The sequence below is a fragment of the Phoxinus phoxinus genome (genome assembly GCF_949152265.1).
Source record: "Phoxinus phoxinus genome assembly, chromosome: 6".
Classification (NCBI taxonomy): domain Eukaryota; kingdom Metazoa; phylum Chordata; class Actinopteri; order Cypriniformes; family Leuciscidae; genus Phoxinus; species Phoxinus phoxinus.
In genome coordinates this window covers 42,111,809-42,137,792 of record NC_136881.1, presented here as the reverse complement: position 1 = coordinate 42,137,792, position 25,984 = coordinate 42,111,809, and the positions used below count along the sequence as shown (strand labels likewise).

The following is a 25,984-nucleotide window of genomic DNA, read 5'->3' as shown; positions in this document are numbered from 1 at the left end:
AGGGAAATGTTATCCGGCCTTATATCTTGGAGCCGGACTCAGACCCGAATCGGCGACGACAGGAGACAAACACCTCATCAAACACACTTACAAAAGGATGCTTCCGAAGGTAATGTAACGAGGTATGTTGTTATGGGAAGAAGGAGGCGGGAACCAGCAAACATTCACAGATTTTAATAAATAAATAAACCAATATAAAAATGAAAGTATACGCCAGCAGCCCCTCGCGGACAACTGCTGGTCACACAAAACAGAAACAAAACATCACATAAGTCCAGGCCTGGTCCTCTCTCGATCTCCACTGTCGTCGTATGTATTGGTTATTCTCTGTCCTACAGAGGCCATCTACAAGCTGGAGAAGCTGCTAATGAACAATTGTGTTCTTCTTGGTGATGTGAAAAAACTGAGTCCTCTCTGCCAAACATCTGCATTGGAGAGGTTACACCGTGTGATTCTGCGGTTCACACCAAAAAACGTGGCCTTCTCATACTTGGGGATGCTTTACATGTAAATTGTATAGTAATCATGTTGTCAATGTTGTATAGTAACAGCACTTTACCAACGGCCAAGCCACACTGTCTACATGAGCGGCGTGTGTGCGTAGCGGAATCTTTTCGTTTTGGCGTCCATGTTAACAGATTAGAGCAGCCACACAGGTAGAGAGAAGGGCAGTGTGGCCATGGCGTCATTATGTTGGAGTAATCCCAAACAAATCCTCATTTCACCTTTACCTGACTGCACTGCATTTCAATGCTAATTCTGCCGTACCCAAGCGAGGACTAAAGCAGGAGAACTGCATTTCCCAAGGCCAAGACATGTGGTGTCCATGATGAAGAACAAATATTATACTGGTTAGTTAATTCTCAATTGTCTTTTGGTATCTCCATACTAACATATATACATGATTCTGCATTTATGCATTTACCCCGCTGGCAAGATTTTGGCACCACCTGTAAAGTCAAAATTAAGTATGTTCTGAGTTTGTCACACCACAGATAAATGTGTTATTAGCCACCCAGCCAAATTTGAATGATACAAACGCAGGCAAGTAAATAAAATAAGGAATCAAAGTCTTGAAAAATGAGCAGTATTCTCTGCCCTCAAGCGCTGGGGGCGTGTCCACTGGCTGCGCTGAAACCACGCCCACTCGCGGGAAAGCTGCCGCCGCCACACTCGACTGTCACCACAGCCGGACATGTTTGAGCCTCCAGAGCCAGAATCCACATCAGAGGACATTCAGGAAATATATATATATTCTAGCTATGATAAAACAGACTATACAGGGTTTTTCAAGTTAAAAAAACGGTAAAATATCTCTTTTAGGTATGGAGTGTCATTAGGTATTGAGTTCTGATGTTTGGATTAGGGTCATTGGGTTAGTTTTGTTACTCAGATCTGGCGACACTGACTCTGAAACACCAGAATCACTTCACACAGCGTCTCCAGGAGAGGAGAAGAGGATAAACAGGGAAAAAAAAAGGGAATTTACCTTTTTATTCACTTTAACTGTAGATGAGGTGTACTAATTAAAAAAAATAAAAAAATTCACACACAATTTTTTTTTTTTTCTGTTGTTAGCAACTATCTTGTTAGTAAGATGACTGTGAACTTTATTTATACATTATACACTTTATAAACTGTTTTGTACAGAAAAGTGTGTCAAAATATTGAATTATTAAAGCAATGTTGATTTTACCATATTTCTAGAGTCTTTTTCATTTATAATTGATCACAGAATATATCGGACCCTCGTTTGTTGAGATGTTTTGTGGATGTGTTGAGATGTTTTGTGGATGTGTTGCTGTTACGTAGATCAGTTCTGTCCCGCTGTCCTGTGTTGCTTCAGGAGACTTTATATTGGCATAAATATCACCGGCTGTATCTGTCACCTGATTGGTCGAGAGGGTGTGACTGAGGTTTGAATCAGGCTGCTGATTGGTTACTGTGGCGTAAACAGTAGAGACTTCTGTACAGTTGTTGAGGTGTGATGCATGCGTCTGATTGGATATAGATGCATGCGTCTGATTGGATGAAGATGAAGGCGTCTGATTGGATGAAGATGCGTCTGTGTTTGGAATCTCCTCATACATGTGGTCAGTCTGAAAAACAACACATAGATATAGATAATTCTGCCTTTTGATACAAAAAAAATAATTGAACATGTATGTCTGATCTTCTACAGGTAAAGATTTGAACACTCACCTCTGTATTGTGCTGCACATTTTGCTGAAATAAAGCTGAATGGAGCATGAATAGAGAAAAACAACAAGTCAAATCAAATAGTAAAAACAGGACTTCATAACCACAACCAAACTGTTACCTGTCCCAGATTTCCTCTTCCTCTTCTTCAGGATGATGAATAATCCAGAACACAGAGTCAGAACCAGCAGAACCGAACCCAGACCGCCAGCAACAGAAGCCAGATCTGAACAACACATAGAATATTGCAATAGTGTATATTATATTGTGAAACTGAAATGAAACTGCAATGGTAAACCTCAACTCTTCAGAAGGAAACGCTTCTGTCTGTGGTCGATGTCAAAGCAAGTTAACCACACGAGTACGTGACTCTACAAATGTTCAAACCAATTTCCTTTCTCCAAAATGAGCTTATTCTATCTGATCAGAGAGTTGCATTGTGGGTAGTGTAGTTTGTGTGCTTACTAGTGTGTGTCTGATAGAGTTGAACTGTAGTATTTCCTGTTGTTGTTCTTGTTGTTTCAGTTTCTGTGTGACGAGTCGCTGACAGAGAGAAACACAGTGACTGTGAATGTGCCGCTCAGTGAGAACATGAACACATATAAACTCTAAAGCTCTACACGGATTACTCTCAACTGAAAACATTTAAATGTTCATTCTAAAGACACTCTTATCCAAAGGAACTAGTACATTTTTAATAACCGGGAGAAAACATGAGGACTGAACCTTCAGTCTTCAAACTCTTTAACACATTTAATCTCAAATGAATCATCTAACATATGTGATGCGATCTGGGAAAACCCGTCGGATGTCGCGCTGGTAGGTTTTCAGTAAGGTCTAAAAATAGATCGAATGTCAGTTTTTTGTCAAAATTGGGTTTTCATTAAATTATTATTCTATAACATCTTGTCTATCATCTCTGAATATATCTTAGGAAAATTTGCTAGTTTAGTCTAGAAAAATGGCGATTTATAGTGGCAAGCTGAAAAGACTGTGTCTGTCTCTTTAAGAACACACGCACGGCGGAGCGGAGGTGCACAACAACTTAATCGCACACAGCTCTCCTTCTCTTAACACTACAAAGACAGTTCACCTATCAAAATAAACCACATACCAGAAAGGTCCCGCCAGTCCTGTGTAAACTACAAGAGCACGCAAGTTTAAAAAAAAAAAATTTTTATCCAACGTTATTGTGTGATGCGGAGCACAAGAGAACAACGGAGTCTGAAGTAGCTGCTCGCTTAAAAGATCTTGCTCGCCTCTCAATCGTCCAATTTCAAAACGGTTTTCACATGCAGGATGAATTTTGAGTTCATACGTTTTCGAATGATACCTAATCTATGTTCATAACTAAAATATGTAATATGAAAAAAAGGCAATAAAAAAAGAGCGCCAGTCGTCCCGCTAGAAGGACGGACAGTTTATTAAATCAGTTTTTCTCAAAATTCCGTTTCTGAAAATCATAGCGATCAGCCGACTTCATAACCATAACTTTTGTTACAGACAAACGATAAAAGAAATAAAAACAGATTTGGAAAGGGCTTGAAAATAGCTTTAATATGGTATCAAACCCTGTAATGTGTCAAATTTTACCATGTGGTGGGTTTTCCCAGATCGCATCACATATATGAATTCAAGTACATTTGGATGCACAATGTGGCGAGCAGAACGAGGTCGAGGGCCTTGAGAGGACAGCGTGAGGCCGGTGGCGTGATTGAGCGACACGTGCGCGACGCACCGGTCTCGTATCTCTCACGGAGGAGCGGAGGCATAAAGGAGGAGTGACGACAGTGGAGATCGAGAGAGGACCAGGCCTGGACTTTTGTTGTGTTTTGTTTCTGTTTTGTGTGGCCAGCAGTCGTCCGTGAAGAGCTGCTGGCGTATACTTTAATGTTTGTATTTGTTTCTTTATTTTTTAATATGAATGTTCATATGAGTAATATGAGTGTTGAATGTTCGCCGGTTCCCGCCTTCTTCTTCCCATAACAACATACCTTGTTACACACAATATTGAAGAATATATTCAGACAGAAGAACTGACCTGACTGTGGACTCAGTTCTGTTGGACTGAAAGATGACGGTGTTTTTAAAGAAGGGCTGATGGTTGAAACTTCAGTGGTGTTGTAACCTGAAGGGTCACAGGGAAGATCAACGTAAAACACTGACACTGAAGTTGATTTAAAATACATACAATCTTTCATTCAAGCTCTTTTATAATCCACTCTGTTTCTTGTTGTGCCAAATGAATCCAGTAAAGTCACTGTAACACACAGCCACTGTAGGCTTTTACTGTATTTAACACTCAACACACTGAAGTATAAGTGGACAATCAACTCAACAGTACAATATGAGTCAGCTTACAACACCAAATCCAGAAAAGTTGTGACATTTAAACTGCAATAAAAGCAAGAATCTGTGTTACTGAAAGAGAAAGCTGTACATCAGTTCAGTACAGATGTCGTGAGTTCTCTGAGCTAATCTCTTCTCAGATGATATAAAACAGTGGAGATGTGCTGTGGGCAGATGAGTCCATGCTTCAGCTTTTGGGAAAACTGAGTCCCATCCAGACTTTCATCAGTTAAAGGTGCAAAAGCACAAAAAAACATCTGTCCTGGAGCATCAGTGCAAACGGCAGGGGTGACGACGTGTGTGTGAAGGAACCACTGATGTGGAGGCGTATATTGGGATTGCACAGATATTTACTTAGCCTGGCACCGCCCTCCTACGTACTTCCGCTCGATTTCATTTCTCTTCAGTACTTAGTCTGGCCTCTCTCAAGAGAGAAATGTTAACTTCCCTGGTAGGCGGGTACTCTTTTGAAGTTCAAAACTATTGGATCTGCCCTGAGTCACTCTGGATCTGTCACAACCAATCGCTAGCGTGTGGTCGTGACGTATGGCATGCGACGGAACTGGCCGGAAACAAGAACGAAGTTTTCAAACACCAACCGGGAAGACATTTCACTTCATTCCCTAACTTCAACAGAAACATTCTGTCCAAGGTCAACTTTAAGGACTTATGGCAATGGATGCGTGCCCGGCTGAAAGACTGGAGAGCTGTAGCACTTTAACTACTTCCTTGCATATTTTGTAACTTTGAACGTTGATGTACATGTTTAATTATTTATGTACAAAGAGTAAATATTTAAACAATGTCTATACACTAAGTGTCCCTGAATATAATGTTACTTTATCGATTATAATTAGCAATCAATAATCTTACTCTGTGTGCAGGTGTATAATAAACGGCACTTTTTCTTATTACGTCTTATTTCTTATTTATAAAAAGGAGTTTGCACAGTTTTATTTGACATTTATAGTTTATTAAAACACAATTTTTAAACATTTACAACATGTAAAACTGACAGAACAACCATGTTCCTACAAAAGTACACAAGGAAATCAAAGCCATTTGTTGTTTAGCAGCCAGGACTCGGGGCTTCCGAACACCAGGCTAAAGTTTCCGTCCAAAATGTCACGGTCATCGTGAACGCCGAGCTGAGCAGCACGAACTCCTAACTTTTCTGCCTCTTTCACTTGGTCCTCCATTAGTGCGTAACGCGTCTTTGCATTGACTTAACATTGAAATCACTCGCGCCTGACGCGCTATTCGCGTCCGGTGTGAACGCACCATTAGCCAACTCATTCACCACTAGCGGAGTGAGCTGGAAAATCAAACTTTTCCCGAACCCCGTGGGGAGGAGGGCCACAACATCATGGCCACCAACAAAACTCAGCAAACACTGTTCTTGCTCCGGTTTTAACTTCTGGATATTCTGCAGTGTTGCAACAACAGACCTAATGGCTTCGCTCGCATCTATCTCCGCAGCCATTACTGAACTACGACTCAAACTGGCGCTTACATCAACGTCATCGTTCTCAGCCACTCCCTCTGTTCGTTGATTGGCCCGAACAAAAAACAACTTCTGGAAACCTTAGAATATACAGCGAGACCAGACTAAGTACTGAAGAGAAATGAAATCGAGCGGAAGTACGTAGGAGGGCGGTGCCAGGCTAATATTTACTGCCATCAAGATCAGATCTTTCCTGGGAAGCAAGACGATGCCTCATTCTGCTCAAGCTGAACAGTGGATGTGCTCGACTGAACGTTTGGCCCATCATGACAAGGAGAATCAGACAACGATGAACACACACTGTAGATCAGCGGTCTCGTATCACTTGCAAAACTGCAACAATTTGTATCCGCAATTCCCAAAAAGTTAAAAGTGTAATGAAATTTAAAGATAATGTGACAGTGGGAAACGTGCCTCTGTCCCAAACTTTTTAGAGTGTGTATCAAAATGTGTTTATATTTAAAAAATACAATGAAGTTGGTCAGTGAAACCTTTGGAAATCTTTTTACTTTTGCCAGATAATAAAGTTGAAACAGAATTAACAAATCACAGATTCTTGATTGTATTGCATTTTGCAACATGATCACTCTTTTCTGGATTTGGGGTTGTAAAAGATTAATGACTTGATCTCTCACTCTGTTTGTTTCCATGCAGTTTATTTCTGCTATTAATAAATATAATCACTTACCATCTTTAACCAGCAACATAATCTCTGAATAGACATCAGCCAAACTCCTCTCCACACCACACCAGTATTTGCCTGCATCCTCTATTCTCAGATCAGTGATGGTGACGGTGAAAACTCTGGCCGTCGTGTCGTCAGTCAGAGAGAATCTCTCGTCTTTAACTGAAGATCCTGATTTAACCATGATGTTTCTAAATCCATAGATACAATCCCCTTTACAGAAATACTTTGAATATTTTTCATATCCAGATTGATATGAGCATCTGATGTCAACTCTCTCTCCTCTGTATCCAGTAATATACTCTGGAGCTCCAACAACAACAGCTGAAAACACAGATATCATTATATAGAGCTGTTAGTGTGAGCAAGAGACATAAGCAGGCCAGAATAATAACTTACAGATATCATCATATGAGTCTGATGATCATGTGATAAAGAGGAAACACAAGAGAAGATGTCAAACTGTGTGTAAAAGAGCTGAGAGTCTCAAACTCACATGTACAGATGCTGGAAAAGAGCAGCAGGACGTCCAACATGATGAAGTTTCACAAGCGTTTCGCTTCAATAAAAGAGCAAACTCTGTGTGACAAACTTTACTGTCGTTCTCTTCCGCACTGAGAGAAGAACAATGTACGTCAGCAACTGATATATATATATTTCCTTCCCCTTCTGTCTGTCTAAACCACATCCAGCTCTACAGGACATCATGATTCACTTTATTTAATATATGAGCAGTGTTTTACTCTGTGAGCAAGGGATGATCACTTCATTATAAGAGGAGAGGAGTATCTGTGATATTCACAGTGTGTAAATATGAGTGTTTTACAGCGTCCCAGTGAACAACTCTTCTAGAGTATTACATATAAATCATGAGATCAAAATAAAATACGGTGGTAATATTGTTGTTGACCCTAAAATGAATGTTCATTTTAACACACTGGAAAACACAGCTATACAACATAGTTCAAAACATAATAATAATGAATAATTTCTGAACATTGACTCTCAGTCTTTATTCACCTTTTTCTCATGTTTTCTCAATATAATTCATAAAAGTCTAGAACAGAATATCATATTTCTAATAGGGGCTCATTGTAACGCAGTGTGACAACATGCCCCGCCTGCACAACTGGGGTTTAAACCCGGCTGGTGTCTTCTGCTTGTTAAAGCATTAAATAAATATATCAACTGTTAAATAACATATTGGAGATTAAAATAATATCAGATTTGTCTAATTTAAAATAAACACCAAAAATAGATATGAAAAGTAAGAAATGTACTTTTAAATAAATGTTCAGTGATATCTTACAAAGATTTCTGAATTTAGGCGCAATTTATTTCTCTATTGTGTCAATATGGCAACTAGTATACAAATACACTAAGTTTCGTCATGCTAGCATGTGTGGAAGTATTTAAAACAAGGGTATTACAACTAGCCCTTGTAAAATATATATCTCCGTTACCTAGATGTATAATTATACAACATACAAAAAGTTTTCAAAACACATTCAACAGAACATCAGTTGTTTATTTTATTTTTCAACATCAAAGTTTTTTATTTTTTATTAACAAAACTTCAATCTTTATAATAGAAAATACAATACAATGTTTAAGACACACTCTTCATATTTACAGAATAACGGATTGTCACGTGAAAACGGTGACAGGAACAAGCAATGCTCCTACATAGAAATATATGGTTAGCATCTTATTTTAATCTTTATTTTAATAGTTTATCAACTAATTATGTCAACTCAACTAATTTAATGCAGAAGAGCTGCATAAACTACTCATTTAATAATGTAAACTAAGTAAATGTATTGACTGGTTTGTTTAAAAGTAGACATGTCAAGCTTGGGGAGAATCAGAGCATCACATGATGAGTTTATATCTGTATATCTTCTCAGGCTCTTCAGGACATGCTGCCGATCACACAAACCAAGTTTCGTATTAACATCCTATTGCGTTTATAAAGTACAGCATATTACTACAAAATAGTCTAAATAAACTTATTGTTTTGTGTATTGTTGCCTCAGAATCGCTGCTTGTTGCTATATTTTACATTTTTATTATCTTTATTGAACTGTGAGGTGTACTAGTCACAGAGAATATTTCATTTTGCGTAATTTTTACATTTTTTATTCATAAAAAAATACATATAGTTGTTGGTTACTTTTCTGGTTATTAATATTATACACTTTATATAATACTGATAACAGTAAAAAAAAAAAGAAAAAAAAAGTTTGTAAATAAATGTAGATTTCACTAGAATTGTACAGTCTTTTTCATGTATGGCTGACCAATGAATATATCGGACATAGAGCAGCAGATTCATCGTTAAAAGATCTCGATTCAAACACCCGCGCGATCTTCATAAATGACCATAATTATGCTGTGTCTTATATTCCTGTTTTAAGGTGTTGAGGTTTTAATGGACACAGCTTGATATTGGCAGAGACGAACACACTCCGCTGATGCATGTGATGTGAAACTATTTAAAACCAAGACTGGTTAACCTTTGAAAGTACAATCTTCATCATCACACCGCAACAGTCAAACCTGCACTAACAGTCTTTCAACCACATAATGGGTCTCATTCATGAAACACGAGCAGAACGAATTCTTGTGTAAATCGTGTGTAAAGTGGTTCTGGCGTAAATTTTCGGATTCATTAAAATGTTCGTATTTTCAAAATGTTAGTTGGTACGAAAGAAATCTACACCTGCTGCCAGCCACGCGTAAATAGTGCGTTTAACATCCGAACGTTTTTCTCATTAATAAGGCTGCATTTTAATTCACCTTAATCGGGTACATAACACAGCATTTAGAAAAAATATGATACAGTAATTACATTCGGTTTTTCTTTTTACTTTTATTATGAGAGCCAGTAATAGCATCTGCAAACGGAACACTTTAATCAAATAATTAATTGCTTTCAATAGGGCTGGGCTATATTTTTTTGAAGTGAACTAATTCGTTTCTTGCAGTCGAGCTTCATGTCGAACCATTTTCTGCATTACTGGGACTGTTCGATTAACAGATGAAACTCCAGTAACTGCGTCTGTAATATCTGCCAAGCTTCCTTTTTTTAGGACCTGATACACCTATGTACGCTTGAAAATAAAATGTGGCGTTTTGAATGAACTTCTGATAATAAAATATTATCTGATAATGAGAAATTTTCTTTTGCTTTTAAGAAGACATGTTGAAATCCTTCGATTGGTGTCATAATATGATGCCCATATAGTTGTCAGTCGGATTTAATGGGCGGGATTTATGGTAATTAAGAATGAGCGTGCACGCGCGTCCCATTTACGACTGATTGGAATTCATAACACACACACACACATTTCACTATCATATCTGACGTTTACGAAATATTTGTGAATCAGGAGAAGAGTTTTCGGGAAGGTCTCTTTACGCGCAAATCACTCACATATTTACTCATGAATGTTTCATGAATGAGACCCAATATCAGTGTTTATGTGCTACAAACATTTCAATAACAGGGGATACAAGTTTATAGTTTGGGTATATACCCGTGATGATCAAAATAAGAGTAAATCTTATTTTAAAGGGCTGGTATAATGCCGTTTTCACAAGATGTAAAATAAGTCTCTGATGTCCCCAGAGTGTGTGTGTGCAGTTTTATCTCAAAATACCCCACAGATATTTTTATACATGTTAAAGTTGTCACTTTGAGGGTGAGCAAAAACACACCGTTTAGTGTCTGTCCCTTTAAATGCAAATGAGCCGCTGCTCCCGGCACAGGGGGCGGAGCTTCAAGAGCTTGCACACACACATGCACTGAAAATGTATGTAGATTATGTGTAGTTATCTTCTAGTCATTGATTAGCATATTCTGTCTTGATAATCTATAAATCGTGTTCTGGGGGCGGGGTTTATGTAAATTTTAGGGTTGGTGATGTCACTAACCCGGGAGGAATGTCGTGTAGTTCCTACCAGCCGTTTGTTGTAGTTCTTAAAAAGCAATTTATGTAAAAGCAAATATCTCTCTTTGTTTTGAACTTTGAGGGTTTGTAACTTTGCAGATGTTGTTTATGATCAAACAGAAACATTACACACTAACTACAGCTAGAAAAGTCAAATCATAATCAACCACCCCTTTAAAAAAGTATTTAACTAACCCGTTTATGAAAATAGCAGTCCACGTGTAAACATGGCCTATGTCAGAAGCTCTAGTTTGCATGTTATTTGGTTGTCTGATGTTTTTCTTCTCCAGAATTGTGGGAGAATCACGATTTCCATTCTACACAAAAAAAATCGTGACTCAATTGATCAAGAATCGTGGAGCACTAAGCGGATCCTCGTCTGTTGTGATGTTGTGTGGATATGTTGCTGTTAGGTAGTTATAATCACCGGCTGTATCTGTCACCTGATTGGTCGAGAGGCCGTGACTGGGGTTTGAATCAGGCTGCTGATTGGTTACTGTGGTGTAAACAGTAGATTCATTTGTGTAGTTGTTGAGGTGTGATGCAGGCGTCTGATTGGATGAAGACGTTACCACGGTGAAGTCTGTGTTTTGAATCTCCTCAGACATGCGGTCAGTCTGAAAAATAACACATACATCAATAATTTAATAGTTTACATAGATTGAACTAGGGCTGAACGATATTCGATTTTAACATCGACATCGCGATGTGCGAGTGAGCGATAGTCACATCGCCGGAACATGCGATGTGAAGGGTAGTAGCACAGTAGCACCAGCGGGAGATATTACATGCGCTTCATGAGGCACGCGCGCGGTCTCTCTCTCCCTCTCTGCCGTGCACGCGCTGCGCGGTGTGGAGCACAGTCTCTGTCTCGCGGGCGCGCTCGCTCTAGATTCCGGAGATTTTAACTAATTCGCGGGCATCAGTGAGCCGCTATCAATATGCGGGAGACTCCCAGAACTTCCGCGAGACTTGGGATGTCTGTATTTTTTATACTAAAATAATATCGGCATTATAGTTGTTGATTTTTCATTAGACTATTTTTTTGGTGCTCCCTCAGAGCTCTTGATGCGCGTGGTGGGAGCGACGACGCTGACAGAAGCTGCTGTTTAAATGTGTTCGGCTTTTCTGTTTACAGAAACATGTTCTCTAATCTGTTTAGAAGATTTAATACAAAATATATTAAAGTTTTATATCATTTTGTTTATTTATGATTATGATGACCAACACCAACACTGTTTTACTTTGGCACTTTGGCTAAGAAAAGTTGACTTAAAAGATTGTGAACCAAAATTTATAAAAAATATATTTATTTTAAGTTATATTGTTGTAAACCAATCAGGGGGTTGGTGTAAAGCTGCTGTTTTATTTAAAAATGTGTTCTGCTTTTGTGTTTACAGAAATGTTCTAATTTTGGAATAAAATATTAAGTGACCTTTTTGTCACTTGTAATGAAGCTTGCTTATTAGTGAAATTATTAATATCATGGAATGGTAATTATTGTCTTTAGACTGGAGTTATGGCTCTCAATATCACAATATATATTTGTTGGGGAAAAAAATATCGCAGTGTAATTTTTTTACAATATCGTGCAGCCCTAGATTGAACACTATATTGGTCAATAAACAATCATATAACATGTATGTCATTCTTCTACAGGTAAAGATTTGAACACTCACCTCTGTATTGTGCTGCACATTTTGCTGAAATAAAGCTGAATGGAGCATGAATAGAGAAAAACAACAAGTCAAATCAAATAGTAAAAACAGGACTTCATAACCACAAACAAACTGTTACCTGTCCCCGATTTCCTCTTCCTCTTCTTCAGGATGATGAAGAATCCAGAACACAGAGTCAGAACCAGCAGAACCGAACCCAGACCGCCAGCAACAGAAGCCAGATCTGAACCCACCGCTAAACACATGATATTTACATGATGACACACTGATTCTGATTATACTGGAAAATAAACAACAGATATTAATCCTTTTGATTATTGTACTATTAAAGATATTGTAATATTGTAAATATACAGTTGTTAGTGTAACCGAAGTGAAACTGCAATGGTGAACCTCAACTCTTCAGAAGGAAACACTTTACGGTTGATGTCAAACCAAATTAATGGGAACCTGGTTTGTGCGTCATTTATGTTTATACAGTAGATAAAATGTGTCTTAACAAATGTACAAACCAATTCACTTTCAAAGAGTGATCATGTGATCAATGGCTGCAGTTGCATTATGGGTAGTGTAGTTTGTGTTTGACTGATAGAGTTCAACTGTAGTATTTCCTCGTGGGTGTTCAAATCTTTACCTGTAGAAGATCAGAAGAAAACACTGTCTGTAAAATGACGCGTCAAACATTCAGTTGTTGTACATTTGGTTCAAGTGTTGAGGAACGTCACAACCTCTAAATGTTGCAATTGTGGTTTATTTTTCACAGAAGTTGAAGCTTTGATGAAATTCAGTTTCCAAGTTGTTAGCTGTAAGTTTGTGCAAGACATACATTATCTTGTCAGCACGAGCTGGAAACACGTCATTACAGGAATTACATCATGATCATAAATGCAGCATTAGAATTGTGTTTAGAAGCGTTGATATCTCTATTTTTACTATAATCAGACTAACTATTGATATTTTGATGGAAGTTAAGTTCTGAAAAGTTATGTTAACACAATAACTTCACATTAACAGTATTTTCATCAACACACATGTGAGTGCAGATGTCAGCGGGTGCAGTGTGTGTGTGTGTGTGTGTGTGTGTGTGGTTACCTGGGCTGGTGTGTTCAGTGTTGCTGTCTGTATACGGACTAATGCTGGATGTTGAGATCTGGACACGTGTTGTTGTCTCTGGAGCTGAGAAATGAAGAAGAGCCGTCACACCATAACAAATATATTCATAAAACAATAAACATGAATGATGAAGCAGATTGTTGTTCAGTATTGAATATCAGCACCTCTGATCACAATAAGCTCCACTTGTTTGTAGTTTTCATATCCATGTCCAGCTTTACATCCGTACGGTCCAGCATCTTCCATCTTCAGGTGACTGATGGTCACTGTAAATGAGCTGGTCTTATGATTATCCTGCAGTGAGAATCTGCCATTGCTCGCAAAAGTAGTTATTCCATCAGATTCTAATATACTGACACGGTCTCTGTAATGTCCTCTGTAGAAGTATTTGTAACTGTGAGCATGTATAAATCCTTCTGGATAAGAGCACGTAATGCTCACTCCTCGTCCCTCCGTTCCACTCACTGTAATGTTCACAGACAGTGAACTGCTCACTGCACACACACACACACACACACACAGCTTTACTCATGTACACTTAAAACACACACCATAATATTAGATGATAAACACGTTTAGTAGAGATCTTCAGCTCTTACCCGTCAGCAGAAACACACACACTATTAGTGTAAACTTCATTTCTTCATCAGTTCAGTAAATCTGAAACTCTCAGTAGTTCCTCACAGACTCTCTGAAACTCAAACAGCAATAATACTGCTCATCTATCGGCGGAGAGGACAATAATACGCGTGTTGCTCATCTCACGTGTCAAACTCTACTGTTCAGTGACTCTAGTTGTGTCCCGATTCAAAAGCTTCATCTTGCTTTTCTTTCTTTGTTTTCTTCTTTATGGACGCACCCTTCGAGGCCGATTGCGTCATCGCAGCGCGCCGATGTCTCTCCCAATGTGAAGTTTCCTTCAAATGCGGCCTCTATCTTCTTTATTTTCTCTTTCTCTTTCTCCCCCGGGCCGCGAAGGATAGAACATGAAGCTTCTCAGCGCGCTGGTGTTATGAAATATTCGGCGTCTGAGATTTTCTGTGTCACTGGGCGGTAGGGTGACCACCTGTCCCGGACAGTCCCGAAATTTGAAGCTTTGTCCCGCGTCCCGCAAGTCATAAACAGTGTCCCGCATTTTAATTTTGTCTGTATTTTATTTAATCGTCCTTTAAATTACAATTCTACAATTAAAAAAAATTATAATAAGAAAACACTGAACATGCGCAGCGCAGCCGTTATTATTGGTTCTAGCCAGAGCGGGAAAACAAACACTGAGAAGAAAGAAAAACAAAAACAAAAAAAAACACACACACACACACACAAAAATATAAATTCAAGATGCACTGAATCCGGTAAGAACGCATTCAATCTTTCTATTCTTCACTAATGGAATTTATGTGCTTATTTGGAAATGTGCTTTTTAGCGATTGGATTATTATTTTCATTTAATTATTTCGATTGAATAGACCCGTGCTGTTAAAATGAGTTTTATATTAATAGTGACGTTCACAGCGCCGGTCAGCGCCATCATTAACATTTTTATAAAGCATTGGCAATTTAAAGCATGTTAACATCACTGCAAAAAGACATCTAATATAAAATCAATGTTTATTCACCTAGTATAATAATAGTAAGTTTTCTCCCTCGTGTCCCGCATTGTCCCGCAAAATCAGGTCTGCTGACCTGCAACAGAGCAATAGCCAGGTGGTCACCCTACTGGGCGGAGCTTTCATTCACACACTCACGAGTTTCATGTGTTATGTGTTAGTTAACCCCTTAACTGTCTCCCCGCCCTAACCCCTTTACCCCCTTTTTAGGAATGGACCTGAAAGTGCACTATCCAAACCTAAATGGTTGTAATTTGGACGCATGCATGAAAACATGTTATTGAGGTTATAGGCCAAATATGAATTATGCATTTTGATAATAGTCAATAGGTCTATATCTTGATTATTTTCCAAAGATGACTTGTGCCAATAAATATCCCTTTACACCAGACAATTTTGTTTATCACTTAGTTTTGAACATGACAGTGAATTTTAAATGTGAATAATAGGCTACAGGTTTGTTGTAAACCTGTTGTTTGTTTATTATTATTAGTATTATTAATAATAATTGAATGTGTCAGTTGATAAGGATTGCATGAGCAGCTTTAATTTGTTTGCCTCTGAGTGTGTTAAAGTGTGTTAATGTGTTTGTTTAAATAAAAGTGTTTTTGCTAATTACGTGTGTCATGGCTTTTCCTTGTGTCATAACAGATTCAATATGGGGGTTTTTTTCATCAAAATGAAACTGCTCTCATGATTTACTTTTATTATATTTACAGTAAATGTGCACATTACTGCATGGTCTATTATTTTAGCCACTAAGTAAATGTTATTAAAAAAAAGTTTTAGTCAAGTCATCTTCATTGCTATAGTGCTTTTAACAGTGTAGATTGTTTTAAAGCAGCTTTACAGAGATAAACGTATAATTTAAGGTAACGGATTGTTTTGGCTTTATAGCGGATCTTGAATAATGTTATTTTCCAGCTAAAGTTAGTTTTGATTGATTCACTTCCGTCGAAAGGATAATTTGTTATTAAATTAGGGGCCGCTAAGACGACACCGTTCTCTCTAAACAGACTTTAAACGCGAACCTGTGAGAAACGCTGATGGCGCTCACGTGCGCATCAATAATTTATTCTATAGTTATGTGCGTTTGAATATATGTGCACAGTGCGCATGTTTGTAATTCTCTACAAACCAAGCCTTAAACTACTTGTCCTGCCTATAAATTTGATACAGAATTTTATTTTATTTTATCTCTACGGGGAGATACACAAATTTTCCACAATGCTTTATCTGTAGAGTGGTACAGGGATCCTCCATAGGGAGAGGCTAGTTGGCACTTCAGCGCTGCGTTGACATCGGGTCCAGGCGAAGGTCCTTCATTCTTCTTTCCTTCGTTTTATTGTTATGGAAAGCTTGTACAACTAAAACATACAGCAAGGAGGCTACAGCAAAATCTTGGGGTTGCACCAAAAACAAACAAAAAAGAATCTGTGTAATGTGTGTTATACTTGTTTACGTTTGTTTCTGGTTAATATAACAATATGACTTTAAAGCTGAAGTCCGTAACCTTTTTTGGTTAAACATTTTCCGAATTCAATTTGTCAATTATTCTGTCATGATAATCTAAATTGCTCGTATAGGAATTGTTGAGATGCACAAAGAGTGACTTTCTATTGCATGTGAAAAGATGGATGCTAAAGTTTGAGCTGACTCACAAATGTACTCGACTACAACAATTCTTCCTCTTCTCAACATGGACTGCGTGTTCAAGGGGCGGGGCTTATTTAAATTCTAGGGTTGGTGATCTCACTAACCCGAGAGGAATGTCGTTTGTACTTTGAGCGTTGTAACTTTGCAGATGTTGTTTATGATCAAACAGCAACATTACACACTACAGTTAGAAAAGTAAAATCATACTTTACCACCCCTTTAAGAAGCTCATAATAAATATTAATAAAGCAAGATACCCTGTTGAAATATGTGAGATGTGTGGTTTATATAACTGCAAAGGTAAGGTATAAATTAAAATGATTGTGACCGATGTGAAGGGGGAGGAGAATGAATACGTGCGTCACGTTTAGTCAATAAAACACTTCCGCATTAGCCTGGCAAGCCAGACTTACATCAAGATGTTTAATCTGGCAATTCTCCATAGACGGCTTAATCCGAGGGCCGGGATAAACGGTTGTCTCTCAAAATCCCTCTGCACGCAATAGGATAGCGCTACAACCAATCAGAGCAACGAACGGTGACGTAGTCAGAGCGGCAAAGATCCGGTCCAGCAAAACTCCGACCACTTCTTCCTTTTTTAATAATGACTTCAGTGCCGTTCTTTGCTCTTTTCTTAAAGAAAAACGTAACTCCAAGTCCTCCAGAGTCGCGGCCAAAGCCGATTCGAAAGACCGCTGTTCTCCATTCGCAGCCGCCACTCTTTGTTTTCAAGTGGCAGCCGTCTCAACTCTGTCGTCATATGTTAAGCCCGCCCCCGCCTACTCTATACACGACGTGATTGGCCTGACCCAATTTAGGTTTTTGCAGCTAGAAGGTCTATGGAGAGTTGCTAGACTGCCCTGGCTGCAGAATACATTTTGCTGCCGCTAGGGTGCGTCTAGATTTCTAGGCTACGTCCGCATAAGATGCACCCGTGTATCCTCGCACATCTCTCCTCAGGAAGCTCCTCACTCCTCGATCCTCGACTCCTCGCGGTGCAGATCGAGAATGAGATGTCCTTCAAGATGGCTGAGCTCGATCGGTTTCTGGGACGGAGGACGGAGGACGGAGGAGCGAGGAGACGAGGAGGGATATTGAGAAGCACCCGGTGTGCTCTCTGTGTTAATCCACTTCCATCCACCATAAATCATCATAGAAGCAATGCCGTAAGCTCATGTATGTGATATTAGACATGTTAAAGATCATATATTAGTTGATATTTTGTTAAAGATGATGTTTGATAAGATTGCTAAACACAGTGTTTACTATTGTGTACAAACTCACAGCAATGCTAATAGCCAGTATAACTGCTACTACAGTGAGAACAGCATTGTATAGTCATGTTACAGTCATTCACAATGTAATGTTAGTCAAGAAATGGACACTGAATATTTCTGTATTGTTTTATTACAGTTTTCACCACTACATGTTATTGAGGAAGTGTGTCAGTAAATGATCAACCTCACTACGACTCTGTCTTCATTTGCAACGGTTAACTTGGTGTTTAGTCCGTTTCAACACACTGCACAAAAACACTGCAAGATCTGCAAACATTTTTTAAAAATCCACATGAATGCCAACACTACAATGGTACAAATAATCTTTCTCACAGATTTAAATCATGTGATTACTGTTGGTGAGATTGCTCATATAGTAAATTTTGAAAAGACTGAATGTAAGGTCTGTTTAGTATCTATTGAGTAAGAGTGATGAGAGAAGACTTGAGGTGCTACTGAAGAGACAGATTCCCATATCCAGAAGAGCCGGACTGGTGGACAGCAGGTCTGGGATGGACAGACTGTGTGAAAGACTCATTGATTATTATCTGGCTTTTGAATCCACAAACGCTTTTGCAAATGTAGTTTTAGACATTTCTCTTACTGTGAGTGTGTCGTAGAGGTCAGAGGATCTGGACGTGACCTCAAGAGCTGTATATGATCCTGCACTGGGATCATCGTTCTACAGGGAAACAGAGAGGAGGAATTTACAGCACAAACAAAGAAGAAGAGATTTGAAACATTGTGAGTTCATGTCTCAATCAGAGTTTGTCAGTTTGTTACGAGATGTTTGAGCAGTCAGATAATTTCCCAACTTATGATGTAATCTGACTTGATCACATGTTGGACCAGCCATGAAAAAAAACATCTCTTAATTTTCGAAAAAGCTATTTTTATTCCTTTAATGATATTATTCTGTGGTTCTTTGATCATCTCACCTCATTTATAGCAGATGTTCTGTTTATTCTTTTCTTTTGACTGTCAAAAACACAACAAAGTTATTTCATTGTTTCATATACAATCAATAATCAAATATATTTATGAATTAGTTTGAAAATATATGTACAGGTATGTACGCTTTATTGATAGATTTTTATTTACATAAAAAATATTATTAATAATACTAATAATATGATGATGATGAATAATCCTCCAGAAGCCGCTGTGATCGCAATCACATTCAGACCAACAACATGAAGACCTGAAGAGGAAGATCATCAAGATTAACTCTCCAAACTGATGAATGATGAGAAGATACAGGAGTGTGTTAGTAAAAGCTTCACCTGTGACAGTTACAGCGTCTGATCTCTGAGATCCATGTTGATTGTGAGCCTGACAGTAGAAGCGTCCACTCTGTAGTGCACTGAACCTCTGTCCAGATCCAACAGCTGAGGCTTCATTCTCCTTAAACCAGCTGAAGTTCAGAGCCGGAGGGTTTGAGTCACTGATGCAGTTCAGAGTCACTGAATCTCCCTCCACTATTACACCAGATCCACTGACCGACACTGAGACGCTCCTGGGAGGATCTAACACGGATAAACATTGATGTTATTAACAATCACAATAAAGCTGCCATCACAGACCATGTTTAGAAGATTTAATGTCACAGTTACTGAACCATCATTAACTCACACATGATGTTTAAAGTCACATTATCAGAGTATTTCTCTCCATGTTCATTGATGGACTTGCACTTGTATTCTCCACTGTCATCAGAGCTGATCTTTGAGATGTTGAAGATTCTTCCAGATCCTACAATCGTTCCTCCTTTAATCCATGTAATGTTCAGAGCCGGAGGGTTTGAGTCACTGATGCAGTTCAGAGTCACTGAATCTCCCTCCACTATTACACCAGATGGACTGATGGACACTGAGACGCTCCTGGGAGAGTCTAAAACAGACAAAAATGGAGATTCACTATAGTATGGATATTAGAAAATTATGAATTTAGATGTGAACAGTGTGGGTTTTTTTTGGTCCAACACACACACACACACACACACACACACACACACACACACACACACACACACACACACACACACACACACACACACACGACTGAAAATAAGCTGATTGTTGAAACCTCAGAGGTCTTTTTACTTGTTACCTGACGGTTGAAAGGAAAATTCAGCCTGAATTTAGCACACTCATATGAAAACTGCATATAACCATTAAATAGGCAGGACGTTGACCTTTATATAATAATATGAAGCTGCTGTTCCATTTCCATGTACATTTCTGCAATAAATGTGTGTTGCATTATTCACTTACTCTCCTTAACCAGCAACAAAAACTCTGAAAAGTCGTCAAGCAAAGCCAAAGGCAAAGGCAAAATCCCCTCCACACCACACCAGTATTTGCCTTCATCCTCTGTTCTCAGATCAGTGATGGTGACGGTGAAAACTCTGGCCGTCGTGTCGTCAGTCAGAGAGAATCTCTCGTCTTTAGCTGGAGATCCTGATTTAACCATGATGTTTTTATTTAACAATGAACACTCGCCTTTACAAAAATACTTTGAATTTGTTTTATATCCAGATTGATATGAGCATCTGATGTCAACTCTCTCTCCTCTGTATCCAGTAATTGTCTGTGGAGCTCCAACAACAACAGCTGAAAACACAGATATCATTATATAGAGCTGTTAGTGTGAGCAAGAGACATAAGCCAGAATAATAACTTACAGATATCATCATATGAGTCTGATGATCATGTGATAAAGAGGAAACACAAGAGAAGATGTCAAACTGTGTGTAAAAGAGCTGAGAGTCTCAAACTCACCTGTACAGATGCTGGAAAAGAGCAGCAGGACGTCCAACATGATGAAGTTTCACAAGCGTTTCGCTTCAATAAAAGAGTAAACTCTGTGTGACAAACGTTACTGTCGTTCTCTTCCTGAGTGAACAACATGCAGCATTAGCAACTAATATCAACATTTCCTTCCTGTTCTACCTCTCTAAGTACATCAAGCCCTACAGGATCTTAAAAAGAGCTCATTTGTGATGTTTCACTATACAGTAGTTAGAGGTCAGTCGCGGGACAGTGTTCCTCTCGTGTTCAGCAGTAAACTCACTACAATCACCTCAAATATTGATTTAAACATACATGCATACTTTTTTCCACACTTGATAAAACTGCATGCACTGATTATAATATTTGTAGACTTTTTTAGTCGAATACATTCTCTTTCTTGACATTGGAGTGTCAATAACCTACATTGAAAAAAAAGGTAAATCTAAATTAACTGGTTTTACTCAGATCCACCTGCTGCTTCGCTCTACTGCCTCCGACAGTGATCTGATGGCTTTCCTGTAGGCCTGTCCCCGAACCCCCACCGCCTTCAGGAGCCTAACTATGGATGTGGCCACAAATCCTCTGCAACCAACCTCTACCGGAAGTACCTGTGTATGCCAGCCTTGTTGTTTTGCCTCAAAAGCTAATTCAGTGTACTTCAATGTACTTTTTTCCGTTCATATGCTTCTCCCACTGCAGCCCCATTAGTTCCACGATGAACAGGGACTTCTGTGAAGTTGACCACAAAACAAGATCCGGCCTGAGATTGGTGTTTAAAATCTCAGGTGGAAACTTGAGTTGCTGATCTAGGTCCACTTGCATTTTCTAGTCCCGTGCGGCGTCCAAGAGGGTGCTATCCACTCTTGCGGCTGGTTTTGCTGGGCACTGACCTGCTCTCACAAAGGGGATATTGGATGACTGTCCAGATGTTGGGTGAGGAAGGGCATTGATGGAGGATCGCCTTCCTTCCAGAATGACTGCCAGCTGGCGTAGGACTTGGTTATGCCTCCAGGTGTAACGGCCTTGGGACAGACTGGTTTTGCAGAGGATGTGCCTGACAGTTGCTGGGGTTTGGCAGAGAGGGCATGCTGGATCTCCAAACCACTGGTTAAGATTCTTAGGTGTAGGAAGAACATCAGAGGTGGCCCTGATGAGGAAGCTTATTTGGCTTCCTTCCATCTCCCACATATCTCTCCAAGTGAGCTTATGGTGCTCCAGGTTTTCCCAGTTAGTCCACTGGCCCTGCTTGGCTTGTGCCACTGCCTTTGCCCATCTCTCTGCTTCCTGTTGATGCCGGACCTCAGCAACTACCAACTTTCTCCTCTCTGCAGGTATTGCCTTATGCCATGTAGGTCGCCCAGTCCCAAGTCCAAGCCTGCCTCTTTCTTGCGGCACCTGTCCCACTATGTCTCCATGTCTGAGAGCGGATTGTGCTGGCTCTACAGCCTCAGCTGAGGTCCACTTCCTCCCAGTTGCCAGTCTGGGAGGAGCTGTTCGTATGGCTGCATCTTGAGACTCTGCCAGGGTCATGCTCAGCCTCACTTTGGTGCACTTGTATTCTTCGGTGAGGCTAGAGATTCCAGCGCACCGTTTCCGTACAACCCGATTTTACTGAGGCAGCGCGGGAGTCCCAGCCACTTCTTGACGTATGCACTGACTGTCCTCTCCAGCTTCTCGACTTTGGAAACAGGAAACTCGTACACCGTTAGATGCCACATTAGGCGGGGGAGCAACCCAAACAGCAGACACCACAGTTTCAACTTTCCCGAAAGTGAAGTCTTATCAATACTGACAAGGCCTTTGATGGTTTCTTCCCTCAATTGGTCACACTGTTCTGCATCTTTGAGACTTGCATCGTACCACTGTCCTAGGCTCTTGACAGGCTGCTCTGATACCAATGGAATGGGTGTTTCATCCCAGCTAACAGACTTTTGTTATAAGAACGTTCTCCAAACATTCAGTGTTGGTTCCGGGAATGTTAAAATGTCCAGTTTTCTTGACGTTAGAGGAACGTGTTTTAAAAGGTACACAGAAAAAACTCCAGTGTTATAAATTAACTCTCCTGTGAGTTTGTTTGGTTCAGCCTCAAGAGTGTAAAGTGTTAAAATATGAGTGTTAAATTAACACTCAAGAGTGTAAAAGTTAATGAGATAATTATGTGATTAATTGAGTGATGATTGAGGATTATTGAAGACACCTGATGTTAACAAGCAGAATCACTGAAGGAGAAAATTAATCGAATTTTAAGTCACCATTATGGAGATCAGTGTTTACTTTAGTTGGCCAGTTGACCCTTACATGTTAAACTTTAGATTTTGTTATGCTGTTGTAACTGAGTTATAACAGACAGATGGACAAAAAAAAGGTGATCAAGTGATGGTGGTCGTGTCTTAACATAATAATCATTTGACCTCATTTAGAGCCTAATCTCTGATTTAGATTAATATTATTGATTATAGCATCACAGTGAATCTACATCATCAGATCCATTGACGATATACATTTATTCAAAAGATTTGTTATAAAAAATATTCTGATAAATAAAAAATCTTTCTCTTAGGCTCACACAGACATCAACAATCAGTGTATGTATCTCAACAATGGTGACAAAAATAATATTCAATTAGGAAATGGAAATTACTAAGACAATTCAGATCATAATTTATTCATACAGCAATGCATGATGGGAGCCAATGGACGAGTTTTGATTGGTGGTACCCAGAATGCACATGCTTTATTATTGTCACCATTGTTGAGATTCATATGCTGATTATTGATGTCAAGTGTGTTTAAACAAATAAACTGGTTCAAAGTCTGTTTTTTTTTTTTATCAGAACTATTAGTTAACATTATTTTTGATTGTACAGAAAAGCTGAAAACCATATGATAGAGAATTAGAGGGCTGCTTTAATCAACAATGTAAATATAGGTTTAGTGACTCAGGTCAAATGATGAAAATTTTCCATCCAACATCACCTGATCACATTATCTCTTTGTTTATCCAGCTGTCTTAACTCATACAGCAGCCAAACAAAATTTTAAGTTAGTAGATTAAGGGTCAAGAGCCCAACTAAAGCAAACACTGATCTCCATAATGGTGACTTAACAATTATATTTTCTCCTTTTGGTGATTCTGCTTGTTAACATCAGGTGTCTTCAATAATGCTCATTCATCACTCAATTAATCACTTAATTATCTCATTAACTTTAATACTCTTCAGTGTTCATTTAACACTCATATTTTAACACTTTACACTCTTGAGGCTGGAGCCAAATAAACTTCAATCCATGGAGTCCAAAGTCCATTTAACACTGGAGTTTTTTCTGTGTACCTTTTAAAACACGTTCCTCTAACGTCAAGAAAACTGGACATTTTCACATTCCCGGAACCAACACTGAACGTTTGGAGAACGTTCTTATAACAAAAGTCTGTTAGCTGGGATTGATGTTGAACCTCTGGTCGGTAAGCTTTTCTTTAATGATGGATATGCTCCTGGATTTACTGGATTTCAACTTCATCCTTGCCCATGTAATGTTGGAGTGAAGCTTCTCTAACAGGCGTTTGTTACAGGCGATGGCTGAGGTCAAGGTGGTCATGTCGTCCATATAGGTGTGAATCGGAGGTAACCGCTGTCTATCCTGCTGACGCTCCCCTCCGACTACCCCATTTAGATGCCCTGATGATCACTTCCATTGCCAAGGTGAAGGCTAGAGGGGATATGGTGCACCCTGCCATGATACCCACTTCCAATGATTGCCATGATGTTGTGTATTCTGTGGTTGTTATGCAAAATTGCCAATCTTTGAAGTAGTTTCTGACCAGAGTTGTGATGGTTTCAGGCACATGAAAGAAGTTGAAGGCTGCCCATATGACCGAATGGGGGACGGATCCAAAAGCATTGGCCAGGTCAAGGAATAAAACATGCAGGTCTCTTCCTTCCCTTTTTGCAGATTGTATTTGATGCAAAATCATGCTTGTGTGTTCAAGGCATCCTGAGAAATCTGGTACCCCGGCTTTCTGTATCACCGTTTCAATCAAGTTGTTCTGTTTAAAGTAAGTATTCATTCTTTGAGCAACGATGCTAAAGAAGACAGGCCAAGATTGATTTGTCGAAATTGGTCGATGTTTGATGCATCATTCTCCTTTGGAATTACTACTCCCCCTGCTCTTCGCCATGCTTTTGGGATGTTTTGTTTCTTCCATGTCACCTTCATTAGCCTCAACAGAAACCGCAAGACACCTGATGTGTTCTTATACAACCGGTAAGGAACTCCATTTGGTCCTGGTGCAGAGGCTGCCCTTGCCTTCCTTACTATGTTGTCGATCTCAGTCCACTTTGGGGGGCTGTCATCGAACTGGTGATCTGGTTGGGGAATACTGATTTTATATCATGCTATGTTTTATTATAGAACATAAAATGTTTCCGTCGATTTCATACATTTTAGTCTAGCAACAGTTCAACTACAATGTGAAGTTTATGCAATATAACACTAACTAATATAATTCATACATTTCTTAACTTAAAATCTTTCTTGTCTTCAAATCGCGTTCTTCTTCTTCTGAGGTAAATCCAATGTTAGCTCACAGCGTATCTTCCAAACTCGACGAACAGCATGAGGACAGATGAAGTTTGCCGCTTTGTTTTTGAGGTAATGAGCGCGTTTGTGTGACGTGTGGATGATTTGCATGTCAATCTCTTTCGCGCGCATGGGTGTGGTCACATTAAAACTAAGGCCGGTGACACACTGGATGCGTGGCTTAAGTGTCTCAGCTGCGTGGCATGTCCGTTTTTATTTCGGCTCCCATGTTAACAGGTTAGAGCTTGCACACTGTGGAAAACGCGTGCATGCTAGAAATAGAACCGACGCCTATTTTTCACGCGACATGCCAGCGTGTTGGAAGCGTTTCCACGCAAAATATAATAGGAAAATATGTTTATATGTCATTTTTTACACAAATACATATTAATTAATGACATTTTGATGTTTGAAAATCTATAGGTTGACATAAATTCAGATATAAATGTAATTTAAAAATAAATAAAAATAATAATTATCGATTTTCAAATATTGCACCTGTCAAACATATTCTATTTTGCCGTCAATACTGTTGACGGTGTCCTTTATCAGTAGGCTTTATATGTATGTATGCTTAACATGAAGCCTTCCA

General features: G+C 39.1%; 2 protein-coding genes and 1 long non-coding RNA gene across 6 annotated transcripts; all 3 read right to left on the bottom strand.

The window, feature by feature from the left end:
- Window positions 1-284: 284 nt before the first annotated feature.
- LOC306999706 (uncharacterized protein) lies at window positions 285-20,859 on the bottom strand. 4 transcript variants are annotated; one of them, XM_079614597.1, is made up of 7 exons: window positions 20,803-20,859; window positions 6,741-7,061; window positions 4,241-4,327; window positions 2,665-2,742; window positions 2,321-2,425; window positions 2,203-2,237; window positions 285-2,099 (listed from the first exon to the last, which is right to left on the bottom strand). In XM_079614597.1, the coding sequence occupies exons 1-7, from the start codon at window positions 20,840-20,842 to the stop codon at window positions 1,716-1,718; spliced, it is 1,050 nt and encodes a 349-aa protein (XP_079470723.1). In that variant the 5' UTR covers window positions 20,843-20,859; the 3' UTR covers window positions 285-1,715. The 4 variants fall into 4 exon arrangements, with proteins under 4 accessions (XP_079470723.1, XP_079470722.1, XP_079470724.1 ...); XM_079614596.1 differs by lacking the exon at window positions 20,803-20,859 and adding an exon at window positions 7,234-8,127; XM_079614598.1 differs by lacking the exon at window positions 20,803-20,859 and adding an exon at window positions 7,234-8,127 and having other exon boundaries at window positions 2,665-2,727.
- LOC306999709 (uncharacterized protein) lies at window positions 8,257-14,522 on the bottom strand. The gene is made up of 6 exons (XM_079614607.1): window positions 14,082-14,522; window positions 13,647-13,976; window positions 13,462-13,545; window positions 12,488-12,604; window positions 12,370-12,404; window positions 8,257-11,307 (listed from the first exon to the last, which is right to left on the bottom strand). Exons 1-6 carry the CDS (start codon window positions 14,119-14,121, stop codon window positions 11,029-11,031), a joined length of 885 nt encoding a protein of 294 aa, XP_079470733.1. The 5' UTR covers window positions 14,122-14,522; the 3' UTR covers window positions 8,257-11,028.
- On the bottom strand, window positions 18,155-19,078 carry LOC306999721. The gene is made up of 3 exons (XR_013797908.1): window positions 18,961-19,078; window positions 18,627-18,704; window positions 18,155-18,543 (listed from the first exon to the last, which is right to left on the bottom strand). It is a non-coding gene; the product is annotated as an uncharacterized lncRNA (long non-coding RNA).
- Window positions 20,860-25,984: the final 5,125 nt, after the last annotated feature.

Excerpts from the sequence above, each read along its gene's own strand:
- LOC306999709 (XM_079614607.1), bottom strand. The coding sequence starts at position 14,121 with ATGAAGTTTACACTAATAGTGTGTGTGTTTCTGCTGACGG. Across the intron at positions 13,977-14,081 it reads GTGTGTGTTTCTGCTGACGG|TGAGCAGTTCACTGTCTGTG; the intron begins GTAAGAGCTGAA and ends GTGTGTGTGCAG. Across the intron at positions 12,405-12,487 it reads GAAGAGGAAATCGGGGACAG|CTTTATTTCAGCAAAATGTG; the intron begins GTAACAGTTTGT and ends TGCTCCATTCAG.
- LOC306999706 (XM_079614597.1), bottom strand. The coding sequence starts at position 20,842 with ATGTTGGACGTCCTGCTGCTCTTTTCCAGCATCTGTACAG. Across the intron at positions 2,743-4,240 it reads AGAACTGAGTCCACAGTCAG|CGACTCGTCACACAGAAACT; the intron begins GTCAGTTCTTCT and ends TCTCTCTGTCAG. Across the intron at positions 2,426-2,664 it reads ACTCTATCAGACACACACTA|ATCTGGCTTCTGTTGCTGGC; the intron begins GTAAGCACACAA and ends TGTGTTGTTCAG.